This window comes from Scyliorhinus canicula, chromosome 17, assembly GCF_902713615.1.
Source record: "Scyliorhinus canicula chromosome 17, sScyCan1.1, whole genome shotgun sequence".
Taxonomy (NCBI): Eukaryota; Metazoa; Chordata; class Chondrichthyes; order Carcharhiniformes; family Scyliorhinidae; genus Scyliorhinus; species Scyliorhinus canicula.
The window spans coordinates 101,324,687-101,342,986 of record NC_052162.1 but is presented as its reverse complement, the minus strand read 5'-3'; the positions used below and the strand labels follow the sequence as shown (position 1 = coordinate 101,342,986).

The 18,300-nt window shown below is 45.8% G+C and overlaps 1 protein-coding gene across 3 annotated transcripts in view; it reads right to left on the bottom strand.

Annotated features, from left to right (window-relative positions):
• Positions 1-10,569: 10,569 nt before the first annotated feature.
• Positions 10,570-18,300, bottom strand: part of LOC119952305 (gamma-aminobutyric acid receptor subunit beta-4-like) — a 272,368-nt gene continuing 264,637 nt past the window's right edge. For all 3 annotated transcript variants that reach the window (XM_038775950.1, XM_038775952.1, XM_038775951.1), the window contains one exon: positions 10,570-11,306. In XM_038775950.1, the coding sequence (XP_038631878.1) occupies positions 10,953-11,306 (354 nt within the window). In that variant the 3' untranslated portion in view covers positions 10,570-10,952. The remainder of the gene's footprint in view (positions 11,307-18,300) is intronic.

Sequence of the window (18,300 nt, the reverse complement as noted above, 5' to 3'; positions counted from 1 at the left end):
CGAACCTGGGACCCTGGAGCTGTGAAGCGATTGTGCTATCCACAATGCGATCGTGCTTTTGTTTTGGTGGTACTACTTCTTTCTAGGCTTGCGATGGTTTTCTCTAGCAAGGATATCTACTTTCTCTACAGACTCAGTCTTTTCAGGTTCACAGCAAAGTATGTACCAGGTATTTGCTGCTTTCTGAACAATAGAACATAGAACAGTACAGCACAGAACAGGCCCTTCGGCCCTCGATGTTGTGCCGAGCAATGATCACCCTACTCAAGTCACGTATCCACCCTATACCAGTAACCCAACAACCCCCCCCCCCCCCCCCACCCTCCTCCAAATATCCACTCTGCCAAAGAATCTGCCTTCTCCCTTCCAAAATACAAAACCTGGGAACACTGTGTCCTGGCAAGCAGTTTGTTTCAAATTTGAGTTTTCTGCTTCGGGTCCATGGACCAAACAAATAATAAAATAAATGGGAACAAAGGAAATACACAAATATTCTTACATGCAGAAGGAGGCCATTTGGCCAATCGAGTCCGTATCCACCGTCTGAAAGAGCACCCTACCCAGGCTGACCATATTACCGTAACCCTGCACATTGAGCATGGAAAATCCACCTAGCCTGCATATCTCTGGACTGTGGGAGGAAACTGGAACACCTGGAGGAAACCAATGCAGACATGGGAAAAAAGTTCAAACCCCACACAAGTTACCCAAAATCGAATCTGGGTCCTTGGTGCTGTGAGGCAGCAGTGCTAACCACAATGTCGCCCTTATTCTTGCCTTGTTTAGCATATATTGCCACCTGTGTCCCATCCCATCTATTTACTTGGCAATAGAAGATTATTTTATGTTAACTATTCTTTATGTTCTCTCTATTCCGTTTTTCACTTCCCTCTTCACTTTCTTTAATTCCCCTCTCAATGTTTGGATTGATTCTCGTTTAAAGAATTCACCTTGCATGCACCATGCTTCCTCATATTCTCTGTCTCCAAGTAGCGTTGTTTCTCCTACTTTTGCCAAGGTTGGAGAGTATTTAGTGTGTATCTAAAGCACCATTCATTTTTCTGTCAATTTTTCCTGTTGGTCTTTGGTTCTATAAAACTCCCTGGTTACATCCCATCTCATCCAATTGAATGTAGCACTCGCCAATTTAGAAGTTGTAATTTAGGTTGTTTCTTGGTTTTTTCCATTGCTATTATAAATTTATTCAGGGGCAATTTAGCACGGCCAATCCACCTACCCTGCACATCTTTTGGGTTGTGGGGGCAAAACCCACACAAACACGGAGAATGTGCAAACTCCACATGGACAGTGACCCAGATCTGGGATCGAACCTGGAACCTCAGCGCCGTGAGACAATAGCACTAACCACTGCACCACCATACTGCCCTATCCTTTGCTAATCTAATGATCATTCTTACCCACAGACATTTGATCCACCTCATTTCCCAGCACCCATTCCTGCAATGTGTCCCTCCTAGTTCAGCTGGGAAATGGTAACCAAAGAAGTTCTCCTGAACACATTTCAGAAATTTGTATAATCCCTACACACTAGAGGCCATTTGGCCCATCGTGAGTGTACCTTACTACCCCCATAACCCCACTGACCCTAAACTGGCTTGTAATTCAGAACAAGACCAGCAGCATATGTTCAATTCCCGTACCAGCCGCCCCGAACAGGCGCCGGAATGTGGCGACTAGGGGCTTTTCACAGTAACCTCATTGAAGCCTACTTGTGTCAATAAGTTATTATTATTATTATAAGTGACAATTTAGCATGACCAATCCACTTAACCTACACATTTTGGGTAATTCAGGAGGAAACCCACCCAGACACGGAGAATGTGCAAAGTCCACCCAGTCATCCGAGGAATCGAACCCGGGTCCCTGGCGCTGTGATGTAGCAGTGCTAGCCACTGTGCCACCCTCTTCCTCCTCTCCCTTACTCGAACATCATCCCATCAGTCTCACTCCTGGTCTCCGTCTCTTCTGCCATTTGTCACCGCCATTCTCATTCCTGATTTGAGGAGGGATGTGCTGCTTGGGAAAATCATCGGGTCACTTATATTCTAATCATCCCCAAGATGCAAGCCTCAGCTGCAGAATTCACAATGCTCTCATGGATAATCTTACGAAGCAAAGAGACTATTGAACGCCTTAGCTACTACTTATCTACCTGGAGGGAAATGTCAGATTGAGCACCCCAGTTTTGTAATTTTGTGGGACTGTAACTTGTGTGCTTTCAAAAACAGCTGTGATTAGAACTCCATTCCATTCAGCGTCCTAGATCTTTTCTAAAACTACGAGATTTTCTACAAATCCTGGAAAGAGCATTATATATAAAAGAATCCTGGAAATTCCTGGTGATATCATGAGAGGGCAAACATGGGGTATTTTTTTTTCAAAGTCTTTACGTGACCGTACAATCTGTTTTTAAGTTACACTTAGCCGGGTCACTACTGGTAAATACTTTGAGAAAAGCAGAAACAACCTGGAAGAGTGATAATTCCAGGAGTATGGTGGAACATTGATTCCACTTGTACTGACATTCATTTTCAGGAAAAACATCATAAACTCGTGAGTATATCTTGTAGGTGTGAATAAGTAACTATCTTAAACCCTGACAATTAATACAGATCACCATTTGAATAAAGCACTGAATTGGAAAAGTCATTTAACTTGTCATCGGGAATTTTTGATTCATTTGAAGTGATGGAAATGGTCCTTCAGACTGTGTTTCATTGTCGTCATGTTTAACCGGTTCCTCAGGTGGTTTGATTAAGAGCGGAGGGGCGAACGTGTGGTCACTACACCCCTGTATCGGGTTAGCCTGTAACAAATGCTCAAATTAATGCTGAAATATTAGCAAGCCATCAATATGTTTTGCAGAGCATTATTTCTTCACTTTTATTTGAGGCAGTAACTCATTTATTATAACCAGTTAATGGCTCCATTCACCCAGGAAGGAAAGCCATGCTATACATCAACATCAAATGTCCGCCCCTGTCCCCTCCCCGCACCCTGTTTCTGCAGCCCTGACCTGTGCCCGACACACCATGCCACATGGGTTATTTCAGTGCACATCACAGCCTGCAGCACTGTCCATTTGATCGACTGATCATGTTGGATTAAATACAGTGCACATCTCCAAGACTTGCTGGTATACTTTAGTAATGAAAAATTCCCCCACATGTGAGAGCACCTTCACAACCTAGACTGCAATGGTTTTAGTGAAAGGCTCGCTACTTTCTTGTGGGTACTTGAGTGTAATTGTACCAGCCTAGAACAACCAACCACAGAAATCAATTTAAATCCAGGACTTTCACAAGCCTCGATCACTCTGATTTCTACAGGGCTAATTGCGCACTGTTTCAGTGTTACATATGTTCCATTCTTTCCTTCGGTTCTCTACTTCCAGTTTCTCAGGGTCACGCTGCATTTTGAGTGAAACAAAGTCTGTCATCTGGTCTAAGGGGTGAGGGAAGCAGCTCAGCTCTTTATTTAAACAAAGAACAGGGTTTTATTCCTTCACAGGGAAGAAATGTTCAATCTCAATGGACTTGTGTCCTTTGATCGACAGGTGCCAAGATACAAACTCCAAACCTCAACTCCTGAAAAACTCCTGCATCACATCTTTTCAATTAAGAACTGTTTAAATTAGGAGTGTGGACATGTTCATACCTCAAAGAAAATGGTCAAAACAGATTACAGCAAAAGGGAATTGGAGATGTGTTTGGAAGAGCAAATTTGTTGGGCCGTGGGGATAGAGCAGGGTTGTGGGATTAATGGGACAGCTCTAGAATCATAGAATCCCTGCAGTGCGGAAGGTGGGCATTCTGCCCATCGAGTCTGCACTGACCCTTCGATAGACCACCCCACCCAGGCCTAATCCCCTGCCTATACTTGCAAACTTGTAACCTCCCCACCCCCGTAAGGGGCAATTTAGCATAACTAATCCATAACCTAACCACATCTTTGGCCTGGGAGGAAACGGGAGCACCCAGAGGAAACACGCAGACGCGGGGAAAATCTGCAAACTACACACATTCACCCAAGGTCGGGATCAAACCCAGATCTCTGGAACTGTGAAACAGTGCTAACCACTGTGCAACCATGGCGCTCCACTAGAGCCAACCACAGAAATCAATTTGAAACCAAAATGACGAGCTGAATAGTCCTTGTACTGTGGGAATCTATGATTAATTTACTTTGAAGAAAAGGTTTTCTAACCCAGGGACACTGACAGTGTTTTCCGCAAACTGAGTTAGGGCTGCAGATGGAAATCAAACTCCTCTCGGGTCACTGCTGATCCCATCAATGAAGGAAGGACCACACTGGACAGTCATTGGAAAATTAATTCCTCTGCCATCCTCAGAAACCACATTCCTCATGCGTGTTCAATTCCTTTACTAACAATGCAGAATCTGAAAATGCTTTTCACAGAATTGTTACATTGCTGATGGAGGCCATTTGGCCCATCTTGTATGCAGCAGCTCTCCAAACATGGATCATAATTTAGTGCCATTCTCCTTCCTTTTCCTCAAACCCCTGCAAATTGTTTAAGCAATCAGCTATTACCTCTTAAATGTCTCAATTGAACCTGCTTCGACCACACTTTCAGGCAGTGCATTCCAGACTCTAACCACTCGTGAATAAGATTTTTCTGACATCACATTGGCTTATTTTGCAAATCAATTTAAACCGCTGCCCTCTCGTTCTTGATCCTTGTACAAGCGCAAACCTGTCTATTCTGTTCAACCCCCTCATGATTTTGACAATCTCTAACAAATATCCTCTTAGCCTTCTTCCCTCCAAAGAGAACAGACCTAACCTCTCCAATCGATCGTCAAAACTGAGTTTTCTCATTCCTGGGAACATTCTTGTGAACCTCTTCCGCACTCCAATGCATTCACATCCCAGAACTGTATACAATATTACAGCTGAGGTCTAACTATTGTATTGTCTAAGTTCAGCATAACCTCTGCTCTTGTACTCTATGCCCCTATTATTAAGTCCCAGAATACTATATACTTAACTGCTCACCACCTGTTCAGCCGCCTTCAATGATCTACGCCCAGGTCCACCTGTTCCTGCGTACCTTTAATAATTTACCCCTTATTTTACATTGTCCCCATATTCTTCCTACCAAAATGCATCACATCACCCTTCACCGCATTGAACTTCATCTGCCACCGATCTGCCCACTCCATCAACAGGTCTATGTCCTTTTAAAATTCTACACTGTCCTCACAATTTACACCTCCCAAGTTTTGAGTCATGTGCAAACTTTTGAAATTTTCCCTGCACTCCAGCACTAGATTATTAATATACATCAGGAAAGGCAAGGATCCCAATACTGACCCAATACTAATGGAACATCACAACAACCTTTCCTCCAACCCGAAAGAATAACCATTGACGAATACTCCCCGCTTCCTATTATTCAGAATATTTTGTATCTACATTGCTACTGTCCCTTTTATTCCATGAACAAAGAACAAAGAAAGTTACCGCACAGGAACAGGACCTTCGGCCCTCCCAGCCTGCGCCGTTCCAGATCCTTTATCTAAAACCTGTCTCCTATTTTCCAAGACCTACTTCCCTCTGTTCCTGCCCGTTCATATACCTGCCTAGATGCCTCTTAAATGATGCTATCGTGCCCGCCTCTACCACCTCCGCTGGTAAAGCGTTCCAGGCACCCACCACCCTCTGCGTAAAAAACTTTGCACGCACATCTCCCTTAAACTTTCGCCCTCTCACCTTGAAATCGTGACCTCCCTTGTAACTGACACCCCCACTCTTGGAAAAAGCTTGTTGCTATCCACCCTGTCCATACCTCTCACAATTTTGTAGACCTCAATCAGGTCCCCCCTAAACCTCCGTCTTTCCAATGAAAACAATCCTAATCTACTCAACCTTTCTTCATAGCTAGCACCCTCCATACCAGGCAACATCCTGGTGAACCAGGAAAGGCTCAGGGAATTGAGGTTGTTTTCGTTAGAGAGGAGAAGGCTGAGAGGTGACTTAATAGAGACATATAAGATAGTCAGAGGGTTAGATAGGGTGGACAGTGAGAGTCTTTTTCCTCGGATGGTGATGACCAACACGAGGGGACATAGCTTTAAATTGAGGGGTGAGAGATATAGGACAGATGTCAGAGGCAGTTTCTTTACTCAGAGAGTAGTAGGGGTGTGGAACGCCCTGCCTACAACAGTAGTAGACTCGCCAACTTTAAGGGCATTTAAGTGGTCACTGGATAGACATATGTATGAAAATGGAATAGTGTAGGTCAGATAGGCTTCAGATGGTTTCACAGGTCGGCGCAACATCGAGGGCCGAAGGGCCCGTACTGCGCTGTAGTGTTCTATGTTCTATGTTCTATGTTCTATAACCTCCTCTGCACCCTCTCCAAAGCATCCACATCCTTCTGGTAATGTGGCGACCAGAACTGCACGCAGTATTCCAAATGTGGCCTAACCAAAGTCCTGTACAACTGTAACATGACCTGCCGACTCTTGTACTCAATACCCCGTCCAATGAAGGCAAGCATGCTGTATGCCTTCTTAACCACTCTATCAACCTGCGTTGCCACCTTCAGGGTACAATGGACCTGAATTCCCAGATCTCTCTTACATCAATTTTCCCCAGGACCCTTCCATTGACCATATAGTCCGCTCTTGAATTTGATCCTCCAAAATGCATCACCTCGCATTTGCCTGGATTGAACTCCATCTGCCATTTCTCTGCCCAACTCTGCAATCTATCTATATTTTGTTGTATTCTCTGACAGTCCTCGCTATCTGCAACTCCACCAATCTTAGTATCATCTGCAAACTTGCTAATCAGACCACCTATACCTTCGTCCAGATCATTTATGTAGATCACAAACAACAGTGGTCCGAGCACGGATCCCTGTGGAACACCACTAGTCACCCTTCTCCATTTTGAGACACTCCCTTCCACCACTACTCTCTGTCTCCTGTTACCCAGCCTGTTCTTTATCCATCTAGCTAGTACACCCTGAACCCCATACGACTTCACTTTTTCTATCAACCTGCCATGGTTCTAACTTTTCTCACAATTCTGTTGTGGGGCACTGTATCGGATGCCTCCTGAAAGTCCATATGTACCGCAACAACAGCATTATCCTCATCAACCAACATCGATTGGCAGCAGAGGGGGAGGGAGGAATTTGGATTTTCTATTCAAGTCAATATGAGGAATGTCATTGCTGGTGACCAAAAGATTTTCCATTTCAAGCATCTTGGGTCCCAAGACAGGTACAGTACAGGGTTGGATACGGAGTAAAGCTTCCTCGACACTGTCCCCATGAAACACTCCCAGGACAGGTACAGCATGGGATTAGACACAGAGTAAAGCTCCCTCTGCACTGCCCCCATCAAAAGCTCTCAGGGCAGGTATAGCACAGTTTTCGATACAGGGTAGAGCTCCTTCTACACTGTTGCCTTCAAACATTCCTAGGACAGGGAAACCAAACTGGAAAACTAACTGAGAATAAATTGATGGAATTAATTTCAGAGAGCTTTCCAAAAAGCATGGGAAAATATTCCATTCTGTTCAAAGAGAGTACATTGACAGATACAGATAAAGGCATGGCCATCAATGGTGGAACGATAAATGTTGGGATCATTAGAGGCCAGAACTGCATCAGTGTTGATACATTGTAGTTTTGTGGCTGTTGGAGATTACAAAGATGAGGGAGTGAGGACATGAAGGATTTTGAAAAGGTGGATGATAATTTCAAAATGAGAATGATGTTTTTCCGGGAGCCAGTGTGAATGGGAGTGACAGGTAAAAGGGACTTGGTGTGAGTGAAGCCATGGGCAACACAGCTTTAGATTACCTCAAATGTATAGAGGCTAGATTGTGAAAGGCAGTCAGGTGTGTAATGGAATAGTCACATTCAGGCACAGATAATCAAAGAACAGCACAGTACAGGCCCTTCAGCCCATGATGTTGTGCTGACCATTTATCCTAATCTAAGATCAACCTAACCTACACCCCTTCAATTTCCTGCTGTCAATGTGTCTGTCCAAGAGTCGCTTAAATGTCCCTAATGACTCTGACTCCACCACCTCTGCTGGCAGTGCATTCCACGCACCCACCACTCTCTGTGTAAAGACCCTACCTCTGACATCTCCTCCAATCACCTTAAAATTATGGCCCCTTGTGACAGCCATTTCCACCCTGGGGAAAAGTCCCTGGCTATCCACTCTATCCATGCCTCTCATCACTTTGTACACCTCTATCAAGTCACCTCTCTTCCTTCTCTCCAGTGAGAAAAGCCCTAGCTCCCTCAACCTTTCTTCATAAGACGTGTCTTCCAGTCCAGGCAGCATCCTAGTAAATCTCTGCACCCTCTCCAAAGCATCCACATCCTTCCTATAATGAGGTGACCAGAACTGGACACACTATTCCAAATGTGGTCTAACCAGGGTTTTATAAAGCTGCAGCAAAACCTCGTGGCTCTTAAACTCGAATGCCCCTGTTAATGAAAGCCAACATACCATATGCCTTCTTAACTGGGTGGCAACTTTGAGGGATCTATGTATGTGGAACCCAAGATCTCTCTGTTCCTCCACACTTCCAAGAATCCTGTCTTTTACCCTGTATTCAGCATTCAAATGCAACCTTCCAAAATTAATCACTTCACATTTATCTAGGTTGAACTCCATCTGCTACTTCTCAGCCCAGCTCTGCATCCTGTCAATGTCCTGTTGTAACCTGCAACAGCCCTCAACACTATCTACAACTCCCCCAACCTTTATGTCATCAGCAAACTTACTAACCCACCCTTCCACTTCCTCATCCAAGTCATTTATAAAAACCACAAAGAGCAGAGGTCCCAGAACAGATCCCTGCGGGACACCATTGGTCACCGACTTCCAGACGGAATACTTTCCATCCACTACCACTCGCTATCTTCTTTCAGCCAGCCAATTCTGAATCCAGACAGCCAAATTTCCCTGTATCCCATGCCCCCTGACTTTCTGAATGAACCTACCATGGGGAATCTTATCAAATGCCTTAATGAAATCCATATACACTACATCCACTGCCCAACCTTCATCAATGTGTCTCGTCACATCCTCAAAGAATTCAACGAGGCTTGTGAGGCATGACCTGTCCCTCACAAAGCCATGCTGACTGTCAATAGAGTCCTTAGAAAGTACTTCATGAGCTTTGTGGCATCCTGAGGTCTTGATATATATGAAAGTTTTTTCATGGCCTGAAAGAGTAGCATCAAAAATAAGAGGAGGCCATTTAGCTTTGAGCCTTTTACATGGGAACAGGAGGAGGTCATTCAGCTCATCAAGTCTGTTTCATACAAATGGGAGGACTAAGCCTGTTACCTAGGAATAGGATTGAGGCTAGTTGGAAGGTAAATTTCAATGGGTTATAGGATTACTGTGCATTACAGGTACGTTGTTGGAGTGTTAAAGCTGTCAGTGCCAGTTATATGCAAATGATCAGTGTCTTTTTGTACTTTTGGCAATAAGGGCAATGAACATTTACTGTGATTATTATTGATACAGATTCAATGTGTTACTGGTGAAAGATAATGCCACTTATCTTGACGATCTCTCCCAATCCCTCCCCACCCCCGTTTCCCTCACCCCTCACCATATGACCTCCCCTCCCCTCACCGTTCCTGCCCTACCCCTCAGCGTCTCCACCCAAACTCCACCATCCTCATGCCCCCCCCCCCCACTCAACGCCTCCTCCATTACCCCTCAATCCCCCCTCCCCCCTTCCCTCCCTCGCCCCACATTTATTATTTTGAACACTTGATCAGATAATTCCCACGCTCTAGAGCTCAAGGGGATAGAGACCAAGATTCTGAAAACATTCTGGGTAATTTCAGCCTCAGTGTGGTGCTGCTAAATCTATGTGATTACAAGATGACAGTGACCAGGAATCTTGGAAAATTTCTGTTGGAAATAACAAGTTATCTTTTGGTGAATAATGAAAGGAAATGTTGGCCTCTTGCTCAGGGTATTTAACTCACCTGTGCGAATGAGGAGTCCGAAAAGATGGGTGCATGCAAATGGCTGAGTGGGTCACTGGGTGCCGGGCTATGCAATGTGCCCAGGAAAGCTGATAAAGGAAGGTGTGTATCTGGGATGGTGGAGGTGGATGAGGGGTATTGTTGAAGAATACAGGAGGAGCGAGCAAACATCAGTCCTTGCTGATAAGAAATGGATGAAGGGGTGAGGATGGGGATTGTCTCTGACTCTTAACCAGACCTTGGGCCCTCCGGGATTGTCGAGAAAGATGTGATTTTGACCAGGGCAGTGGTTCACAACGGTGAGTTTGCCTGGTCCACAGTGAGTTCACCGAGTACTCCTTGTCAATGGGCTTACAACTTTGTCTCCGTACAGACTGCCTGCTGTTCCTCCAGGCTACCAGTGAACATTCCAGAGGAGCAAATATTGCTTCACCTTTACTGTCCAGACCCACTCTTCAGAATAATTATCTATGGGCTGTTTTTCTTCATATTTATTCATTAAACCATACGCCCCCCCCCCCCCCCTCCCCGCAGTAACTCCTCACGCTCCCTGCACACTATCCAATGTTTCATCTCAACCATGCTTTGTCAATGAGGAGGGTTCAGTTATTCAAAGTGGTGGTTTGTAACCGGATGCAGCAGTCTATGTAAGCTCTCTACAGTATAGTTGGTGATCTGTACAGGTTTAAAATGAGACTCATGCAGCATAACTTTAGGAGGTCAGTGAGCAATGTCTGGATTTCAGGTGAAACAAAATATCTGGAAATAGAAAGGTGAGAGAACATCCCCAATGAACGTGAAGACATTTCCTTATCGTCTTTTTTTTTACATGTGTACAAAGTCCCGGTCATGTGAAGAATGGCAGTTGGTTTAACATGACCATGCGACTGTCCATCTGTCCCCCTCTCTTTCTCTCTCTGTCTTGTCAGTGCACATAGTATAGCCAGTAGATGACATTGAAGAAGCCAAAGGTTATGGGGAACACGACTCTTGACCATTTGTCAATTGCACTAACATCCGTCAACTTTGGGATCTTCAACTTGAGTTTGGAGGATCGGCGACGCAGACGGCTTTTGGCGAGTTCACGGTCTACGTTGCGCTCTCTGGTGGTGTTGAGTCCTAAACCATCCCTGGATCCTACCCTGCGGAACTGGATTCCAGAGCTGTCAAAGGACATGACGGAATTGCGGGAATCACTCACGCTGCTGGCAACCTCTGATGGCAGCACTTCATCGTTCAGTTCCAAGGTGCTCAAGAGGATGTTTCCATGTGCATCGACCTAGGTGAAGGGAAAGCACAACATGAGAGTTATTCACATTACATCACAAAAACTGACACACAATTCCACAGGCAAAGTTCACATTTGCCATTGTCAGGCGCAGCATCGCAGTGGGAATGTTATTTGGGTAATAATAGTCTGGAGATGTATCCAACTATGACAGTGAGGTGATATAGATACAGTTCATCAAATGTGGAATAAAAGCTTATTTCAGTAATGATGAACATTGCTGTAAAAACCCATCTGGATCATTAAAGTCATACAGACAGAATTATTATGATACATAGGAAGCCATTCATCCCGTTCAATCAGTCCCCATTCCCCTGCTGGATCCCAGCCGGATTGTTCCCAGTAGGTGTGTTCCAATCAGATGTATTCCCAGTAGGCCTGTCCTCAGTAGGTTTGTCCCCAGAAAGTTTGCCCCAGTAACTTGTCCCCAGTAGATTTGCCCAGTAGGTTTGTTCCTAACAACCTTGTTACCAGTAGGTTTGCCCCCAGCCGGTTTGCCCCCAGCAGGTTTGTCCACAGTAGGTTTGTTCCCAGCAGTTTTGTTCCCAGTAGGTTTGTTCCCAGTAGGCCTGTCCTCAGTAGGTTTGTCCCCAGTGGGTTTGTCCCCAGTAGGCCTGTTCCCAGTAGGTTTGTTCCCAGCAGGTTTGTCCCTAGCAGTTTTGTCCCCAGTAGGTTTGTTCCCAGTAAGCCTGTCCTCAGTAAGTTTATCCCCAGTAAGTTTGTCCCCAGTAGGTTTGTCCCCAGTAGGCCTGTTCCAAGTAGGTTTGCCCCCAGCAGGTTTGTCCACAGTAGGTTTGTTCCCAGTAGGCCTGTCCTCAGTAAGTTTGTCCCCAGTAAGTTTGTCCCCAGTAAGTTTGTTCCCAGTAGGTTTGTTCCCAGTAGGTTTGTTCCCAGTAGGCCTGTCCTCAGTAAGTTTGTCCCCAGTAAGTTTGTTCCCAGTAGGTTTGTTCCCAGCAGTTTTGTCCTCAGTAGGTTTGTTCCCAGTAGGCCTGCCTAAGTAGGTTTGTTCCCAGTTGGCCTGTCCTCAGTAGGTTTGTTCCCAGTAGGTTTGTTCCCAGTTGGCCTGTCCTCAGTAGGTTTGTTCCCAGTAGGTTTGTTCCCAGTTGGTTTGTTCCCAGTAGGTTTGTTCCCAGTTGGTTTGTTTCCAGTAGGCTTGTTCCCAGTAGGCCTGTCCTCAGTAGGTTTGTTCCCAGTAGGCCTGTCCTCAGTAGGTTTGTTCCCAGTAGGTTTGTTCCCAGTTGGTTTGTTCCCAGTAGGTTTGTTCCCAGTTGGTCTGTCCTCAGTAGGTTTGTTCCCAGTAGGTTTGTTCCCAGTTGGTTTGTTCCCAGTAGGTTTGTTCCCAGTTGGTTTGTTTCCAGTAGGCTTGTTCCCAGTAGGCCTGTCCTCAGTAGGTTTGTTCCCAGTAGGCCTGTCCTCAGTAGGTTTGTTCCCAGTAGGTTTGTTCCCAGTTGGTTTGTTCCCAGTAGGTTTGTTCCCAGTTGGTTTGTTCCCAGTAGGCCTGTCCTCAGTAGATTTGTTCCCAGTAGGCCTGTCCTCAGTAGGTTTGTCGCCAGTAGGCTTGTTCCCAGTAGGCCTGTCCTCAGTAGGTTTGTTCCCAGTAGGCCTGTTCCCAGTAGGTTTGTTCCCAGTAGGTTTGTTCCCAGCAGGTTTGTTCCCAGTAGGCCTGTTCCCAGTAGGTTTGTTCCCAGTAGGTTTGTTCCCAGTAGGCTTGTTCCCAGTAGGCCTGTCCTCAGTAGGTTTGTTCCCAGTAGGCCTGTTCCCAGTAGGTTTGTTCCCAGTAGGTTTGTTCCCAGCAGGTTTGTTCCCAGCAGTTTTGTCCTCAGTAGGTTTGTTCCCCTCCATTGCTCGCCCAATTTCCTTTTGAAATCATTGATTTTCCCTGGTTCCATCCCCCTCACCAGCAACGAATTTCAGGTCCCTGCCCATCGATACTTAAACAAGTTCTTACTCACATCCCCAAATCTCTTGGCTCCTCAGGCAGCACCTTCTAAATCCACGACCACTACCATCTAGAAGGACAAGGACAGCAGACGCATGGAAGCCACCATCTGGATGTTCCCCTCCAAGTCACTCACCAACCTGACTTGGAAATATATCTCTGTTCCTTCACTGTCACTGGGTCAAACTCCTGGAACTCCCTCCCTAACAGCACTGTGGGTGTACCTACACCATAGGGACTGCAGTGGATCAAGAAGGCAGCTCAGCACCACCTTTCCAAGGGCAATTAGGAATGGGTAATTAAATGTTGGCCTTGCCGGTGAGGCTCACATCCCATGACAAAAGCAACCAAAATGAGACAGAATGAAAATCTGGTCTGATACATAATCAGTGGACTGAGTTCAAAACTGCAATTTATGCAGTCTGAATGCACAGTCAGGCACAGTTCGCAGAAAGGTCAAATCAGATGCAGTCTACAATCTGCAGATGTCAATCACAGTCTGGATTCCATTCAGTGCAGTGCACTATCAGACAAAATCCAGAGTCAGTTGCAAAGCACAATCCAATCACACACACAATCAAATGCTATGTACAAACTGTGTTTGCGCTGAGTGCTGAATTTGGGTGCATTTGAGTGCTATAGTGAGAGTTCGGTGACTGAGGGAGTGAGGTGAGGAGGGAGCAAAGTGTTCCTTTCATTTTGTTTCCTACACTTCACCAAAGAGCGAGAAGGGAGCCGGGAGTTTACAGAGAGTACAGATGACGGGGAGCAGAGTCAGATGGTGGAGTTCCAGTTGGTCCACAGGGCAGCTACATTCTGTAAGGTAAGAGGGGATGGAGGCTCGGGCAGTTGCTCGCTCCTTCTGTAGGATGTGGGTGGTGAGGGAAACCACCGGAGTCCCCGCTGACTATACCTGCGGGAAGTGCACCCAACTCCAGCTCCCCGGAGACCGTGTTAGGGAACTGGACCTGGAGATGGATGAACTTCGGATCATCCGGGAGGCGGGGGGGTAATAGAGAAGAGTTACAGGGAGGTAGCTACATCAAGGTACAGGACACGAGTAGCTGGGTTATAGTCAGGGAAAGGAAAACAAAGGGGTAGACAGTGCAGGAACCCCTCGTGGCTGTTCCCCTTCAAAACAAGTATACCGTTTTGGATGACCTACTGGGGGAAGCCCCTAGCGAGCAGGTCTCTGGCACCGAATCTGGCTCCGTGGTTCAGAAGGGAAGGGAGGAGAATAGAAAAGCAATACTGTAGTGATAGGGGACTCAATGCTTAGGGGAATGCATAGGAGATTCTGTGGTTGTGATCGATATTCCCGGAAGGTATGTTGCTTCCCGGGTGCCAGGGCCAGGGATGTCTCGGATCGGGTCTACAGGATTCTTAAGAGGGAGGGCGAGCAACAAGATGTCGTGGTGCACATAGGAACCAACAACATAGCTAAGAAAAGGGATGAGGATCTAAAAAGTGATTTTAGGGAGTTAGTTTGGAAGCTAAAGAGCAGGACAAGCAGAGTAGTGATCTCAGGATGGCTAACGGTGTCACGTGCAAGTGAGGCAAAGAACAGAGAGCCAGTGCAGCTGAACACATGGCTACAGGGCTGGTGCAGGAGGGAAGGTTTCAGATATGTAGATCATTGGGATATCTGGGGAAGGTGGGACCTGTACATGAAGGATGGATTGGAGGGGCACCAATATCCTGGGTGGGAGGTTTGCTAGAGCTCTTCGGGAGGGTTTAAACTAGTTTGGCAGGGGTTGGAAACCAGAGCTATGGATCAGAGGATAGGGTAGCTGTTGAACAGGCAGAAATAGTATGCGACAAGTCTGTGAGGAATGTAGCTGCCCTGTGGACCAGTTGATAGGGCAAAGTTGCACTCAGTAGAATGGGTTAAAGTATATATGTTTCAATGCAAGGAGTGTCAGGAATAAGGGAGATGAACTTAGAGCATGGATCAGTACTTCGAGCTACGATGCTGTGGCCATTACAAAGACATGGATTTCACAGGGGCAGGAATGGTTGTTAGATGTTCCGGGGTTTAGATGTTTTCAGAAGAATAGGGAGGGAGGTAAAAGAGGAGGGGGAGTGACACTGTTAGGGAGTGCACCACAGCTGCAGAAAAGGAGGTAGGTGAGGGTTTGTCTACTGAGTCAGTATGTGTGGAAGTCAGAAACAACAAAGGAGCAGTCACTTTATTGGGAGTTTTCTATAGACCCCCCAATAGCAGCAGAGAGATAGAGGAACAGATTGGGCTGCAGATCTTTGAATGGTGCAGAAGTAGCAGAGTTGTTGTCATGGGTACTTTAAGTTCCCTAATATTGACTGGAACCTCCTTAGTGCAAACAGTTTGGATGAAGCAGATTTTGTCAGGTGTGTACAGGAAGAATTCCTGACTCAGTATGTCGATAGGCCGACTAACGAAGAGGCCATATTGGACTTGATGCTCGGCAAGAACCAGGCCAGGTGTCAGATGTCTCGGTGGGGGAGCATTTCGGTGACAGTGACCACAACTCCTTGACCTTTACCGTAGTCATGGAGAGGGATAGGAACAGACAGTATGGGAAGGTATTTAATTGGGGGAGGGGAAATTATACTGCTATTAGACAGGAGCTGAGGAGCATAAAGTGGGAACAATTGTTCTTAGGGAAATGCACAATAGTAATGTGGGGATTGTTTAAGGAGCACTTACTGCGAGTGCTGAATAGTTTTGTCCCACTGAGAAGAGGAAGGAATGGTGAGGTGAAGGAGCCTTGGATGACAAGAGAAGTGGAGCTTCTAGTCAAGAGGAAGAAGGAAGCTTACACAAGGTGGAGGAAGCAAGGATCTGACTCAGCTCTGGAGGGTTACAAGGTAACCAGGAAGGAACTCAAAAATGGACTGAGGAGAGCTAGAAGGGGGCATGAAAAAACCCTGGTGGGAAGGATTAGGGAAAACCGCAAGACGTTCTACACTTATGTGAGAAATAAGAGGATGATCAGAGTGAGAGTAGGGCCTGTCATGTGAGAGTACCTTTAAGAAATGGACATTTAAGCAATGTACCTTTAGGAAATGGAGCAGCTCCTTTACTGAAGTGATGTCAGAGTGTGGGTGGAGCTGGGTTTTTTAGCTCAGCCGTTTTGCAGTGTTTAGGTTTCAGTTTTGAGGAAAAGAGCTTGGGCGTGTCCGTGTTTGCAGTAAGCTGGATCTGCTGTGATCTCTGCCAGGAAAGACTATCTCTGAATCATTTGGGTGATTTAAACTAATAATAGTAATGTCTTTAACCTGATGTGTTTCTGTTTAAAGGTGTTAAGTTTTTTGGGGGTTCGAAGAAACATTTTGAGGGATTATTTAGTGTTGTATTATTTTAAGTAAGGGGTGTTAAGGGATCCAATGTTTATGTAAAAAAGGTTTGTGTTTAAAACCCATGTGTCCATAATTGCGATACCACACCATGTGCTTCAAAAGCAACAATACATTAAAGGGAGAGGTTGGTTGAACTCCATGATACATTTTGGGGTTCTGAAAACGCCGCTCCTATAACAGGCCGATCAGGGATAGTGGGGGGAACTTGTGCCTAGAGTCTGAAGAGATGGGGGAGGCCCTAAATGAATATTTTGCTTCAGTATTCACTAGAGAGAGGTACCTTGTTGCCGATGAGAACAGCGTGAACCAAGTTAATGGACTCGAACAGGTTAATATTAAGAAGGAGAATGTGCTGGAAATTTTGAAAAGCATCACGATAGATAAGTCCCCTGGGCCTGATGGGATATACCCAAGGTTTTTACGGGAAGCGAAGGAGGAGATTGCTGCGCCGTTGGCAAAGATCTTTGCGTCCTCACTCTCCACTGGAGTAGTAGCGGATGATTGGAGGGAGGCTAATGTTGTTCCCCTGTTCAAGAAAGGGAATAGGGAAATCCCTGGGAATTACAGAACATCAGTCTTACGTCTGTGGTGAGCAAAATATTGGAAAGGATTCTGAGAGATAGGATTCATGATTATTTAGAAATCATAGTTTGATTAAAGGTAGTCAACATGGGTTTGTGAGGGGCAGGTCATGCCTCACAAGCCTCATTGAATTATTTGAGGATGTGACGAGACACATTGATGAAGGTTGGGCAGTGGATGTGGTGTATAGGGATTTGAGTAAGGCATTTGATAAGGTTCCCCATGGTAGGCTCACTCAGAAAGTCAGCGGGCATGGGATACAGGAAAATTTGGCTGTCTGGATTCAGAATTGGCTGGCCAAAAGAAGACAGTGAGTGGTAGTGGATGGAAAGTATTCCGCCTGGAGGTCAGTGACCAGTGGTGTCCCGCATGGATCTGTTCTGGGACCTCTGCTCTTTATGGTTTTTATAAATAACTTGGATGAGAAAGTGGAAGGGTGGGTTAGTAAGTTTGCCGATGGCACGAAGGTTGGGGGAGTTGTAGATAGTGTTGAGGGCTGTTTCAGGTTACAACAGGACATTGACAGGATGCAGATCTGGGCTGAGAAGCGCCAGATGGAGCTCAATCTTGATAAATGTGAAGTGATTCATTTTGGAAGGTCGAATTTGAATGCTAAATACAGGGTTAAAGGCAGGATTCTTGGAAGTGTGGAGGAACAGAGAGATCTTGGGGTCCACATACATAGATCCCTCAAAGTTGCCACTCTGGTTGATAGGGTTGTTAAGAAGGTGTATGGTGTGTTGGCTTTCATTAACAGGGGGATTGAGTTTAAGAGCCGCAAGGTTTTGCTGCAGCTTTATAAAACTCAGTTAGACCACACTTGGAATATTGCGTCAAGTCTGGTTGCCTCATTATAGGAAGGATTTGGATGCTTTGGAGAGGGTACAGAGGAGATTTACCAGGTTGCTGCCTGGACTGGAGGGCATGTCTTATGAAGAAAGGTTGAAGGAGCTAGGGCTTTTCTCACTGAGCGAAGAAGGCAGAGAGGTGGCTTGATAGAGGTGTACAAGGTGGTGAGAGGCATGGATAGAGTGGATAGCTAGAGACTTTTCCCCAGGGTGGAAATGGCTGTCACGAGGGGACATCATTTTAAGGTGATTGGAGGAAGGTATAGGGGAGAAATCA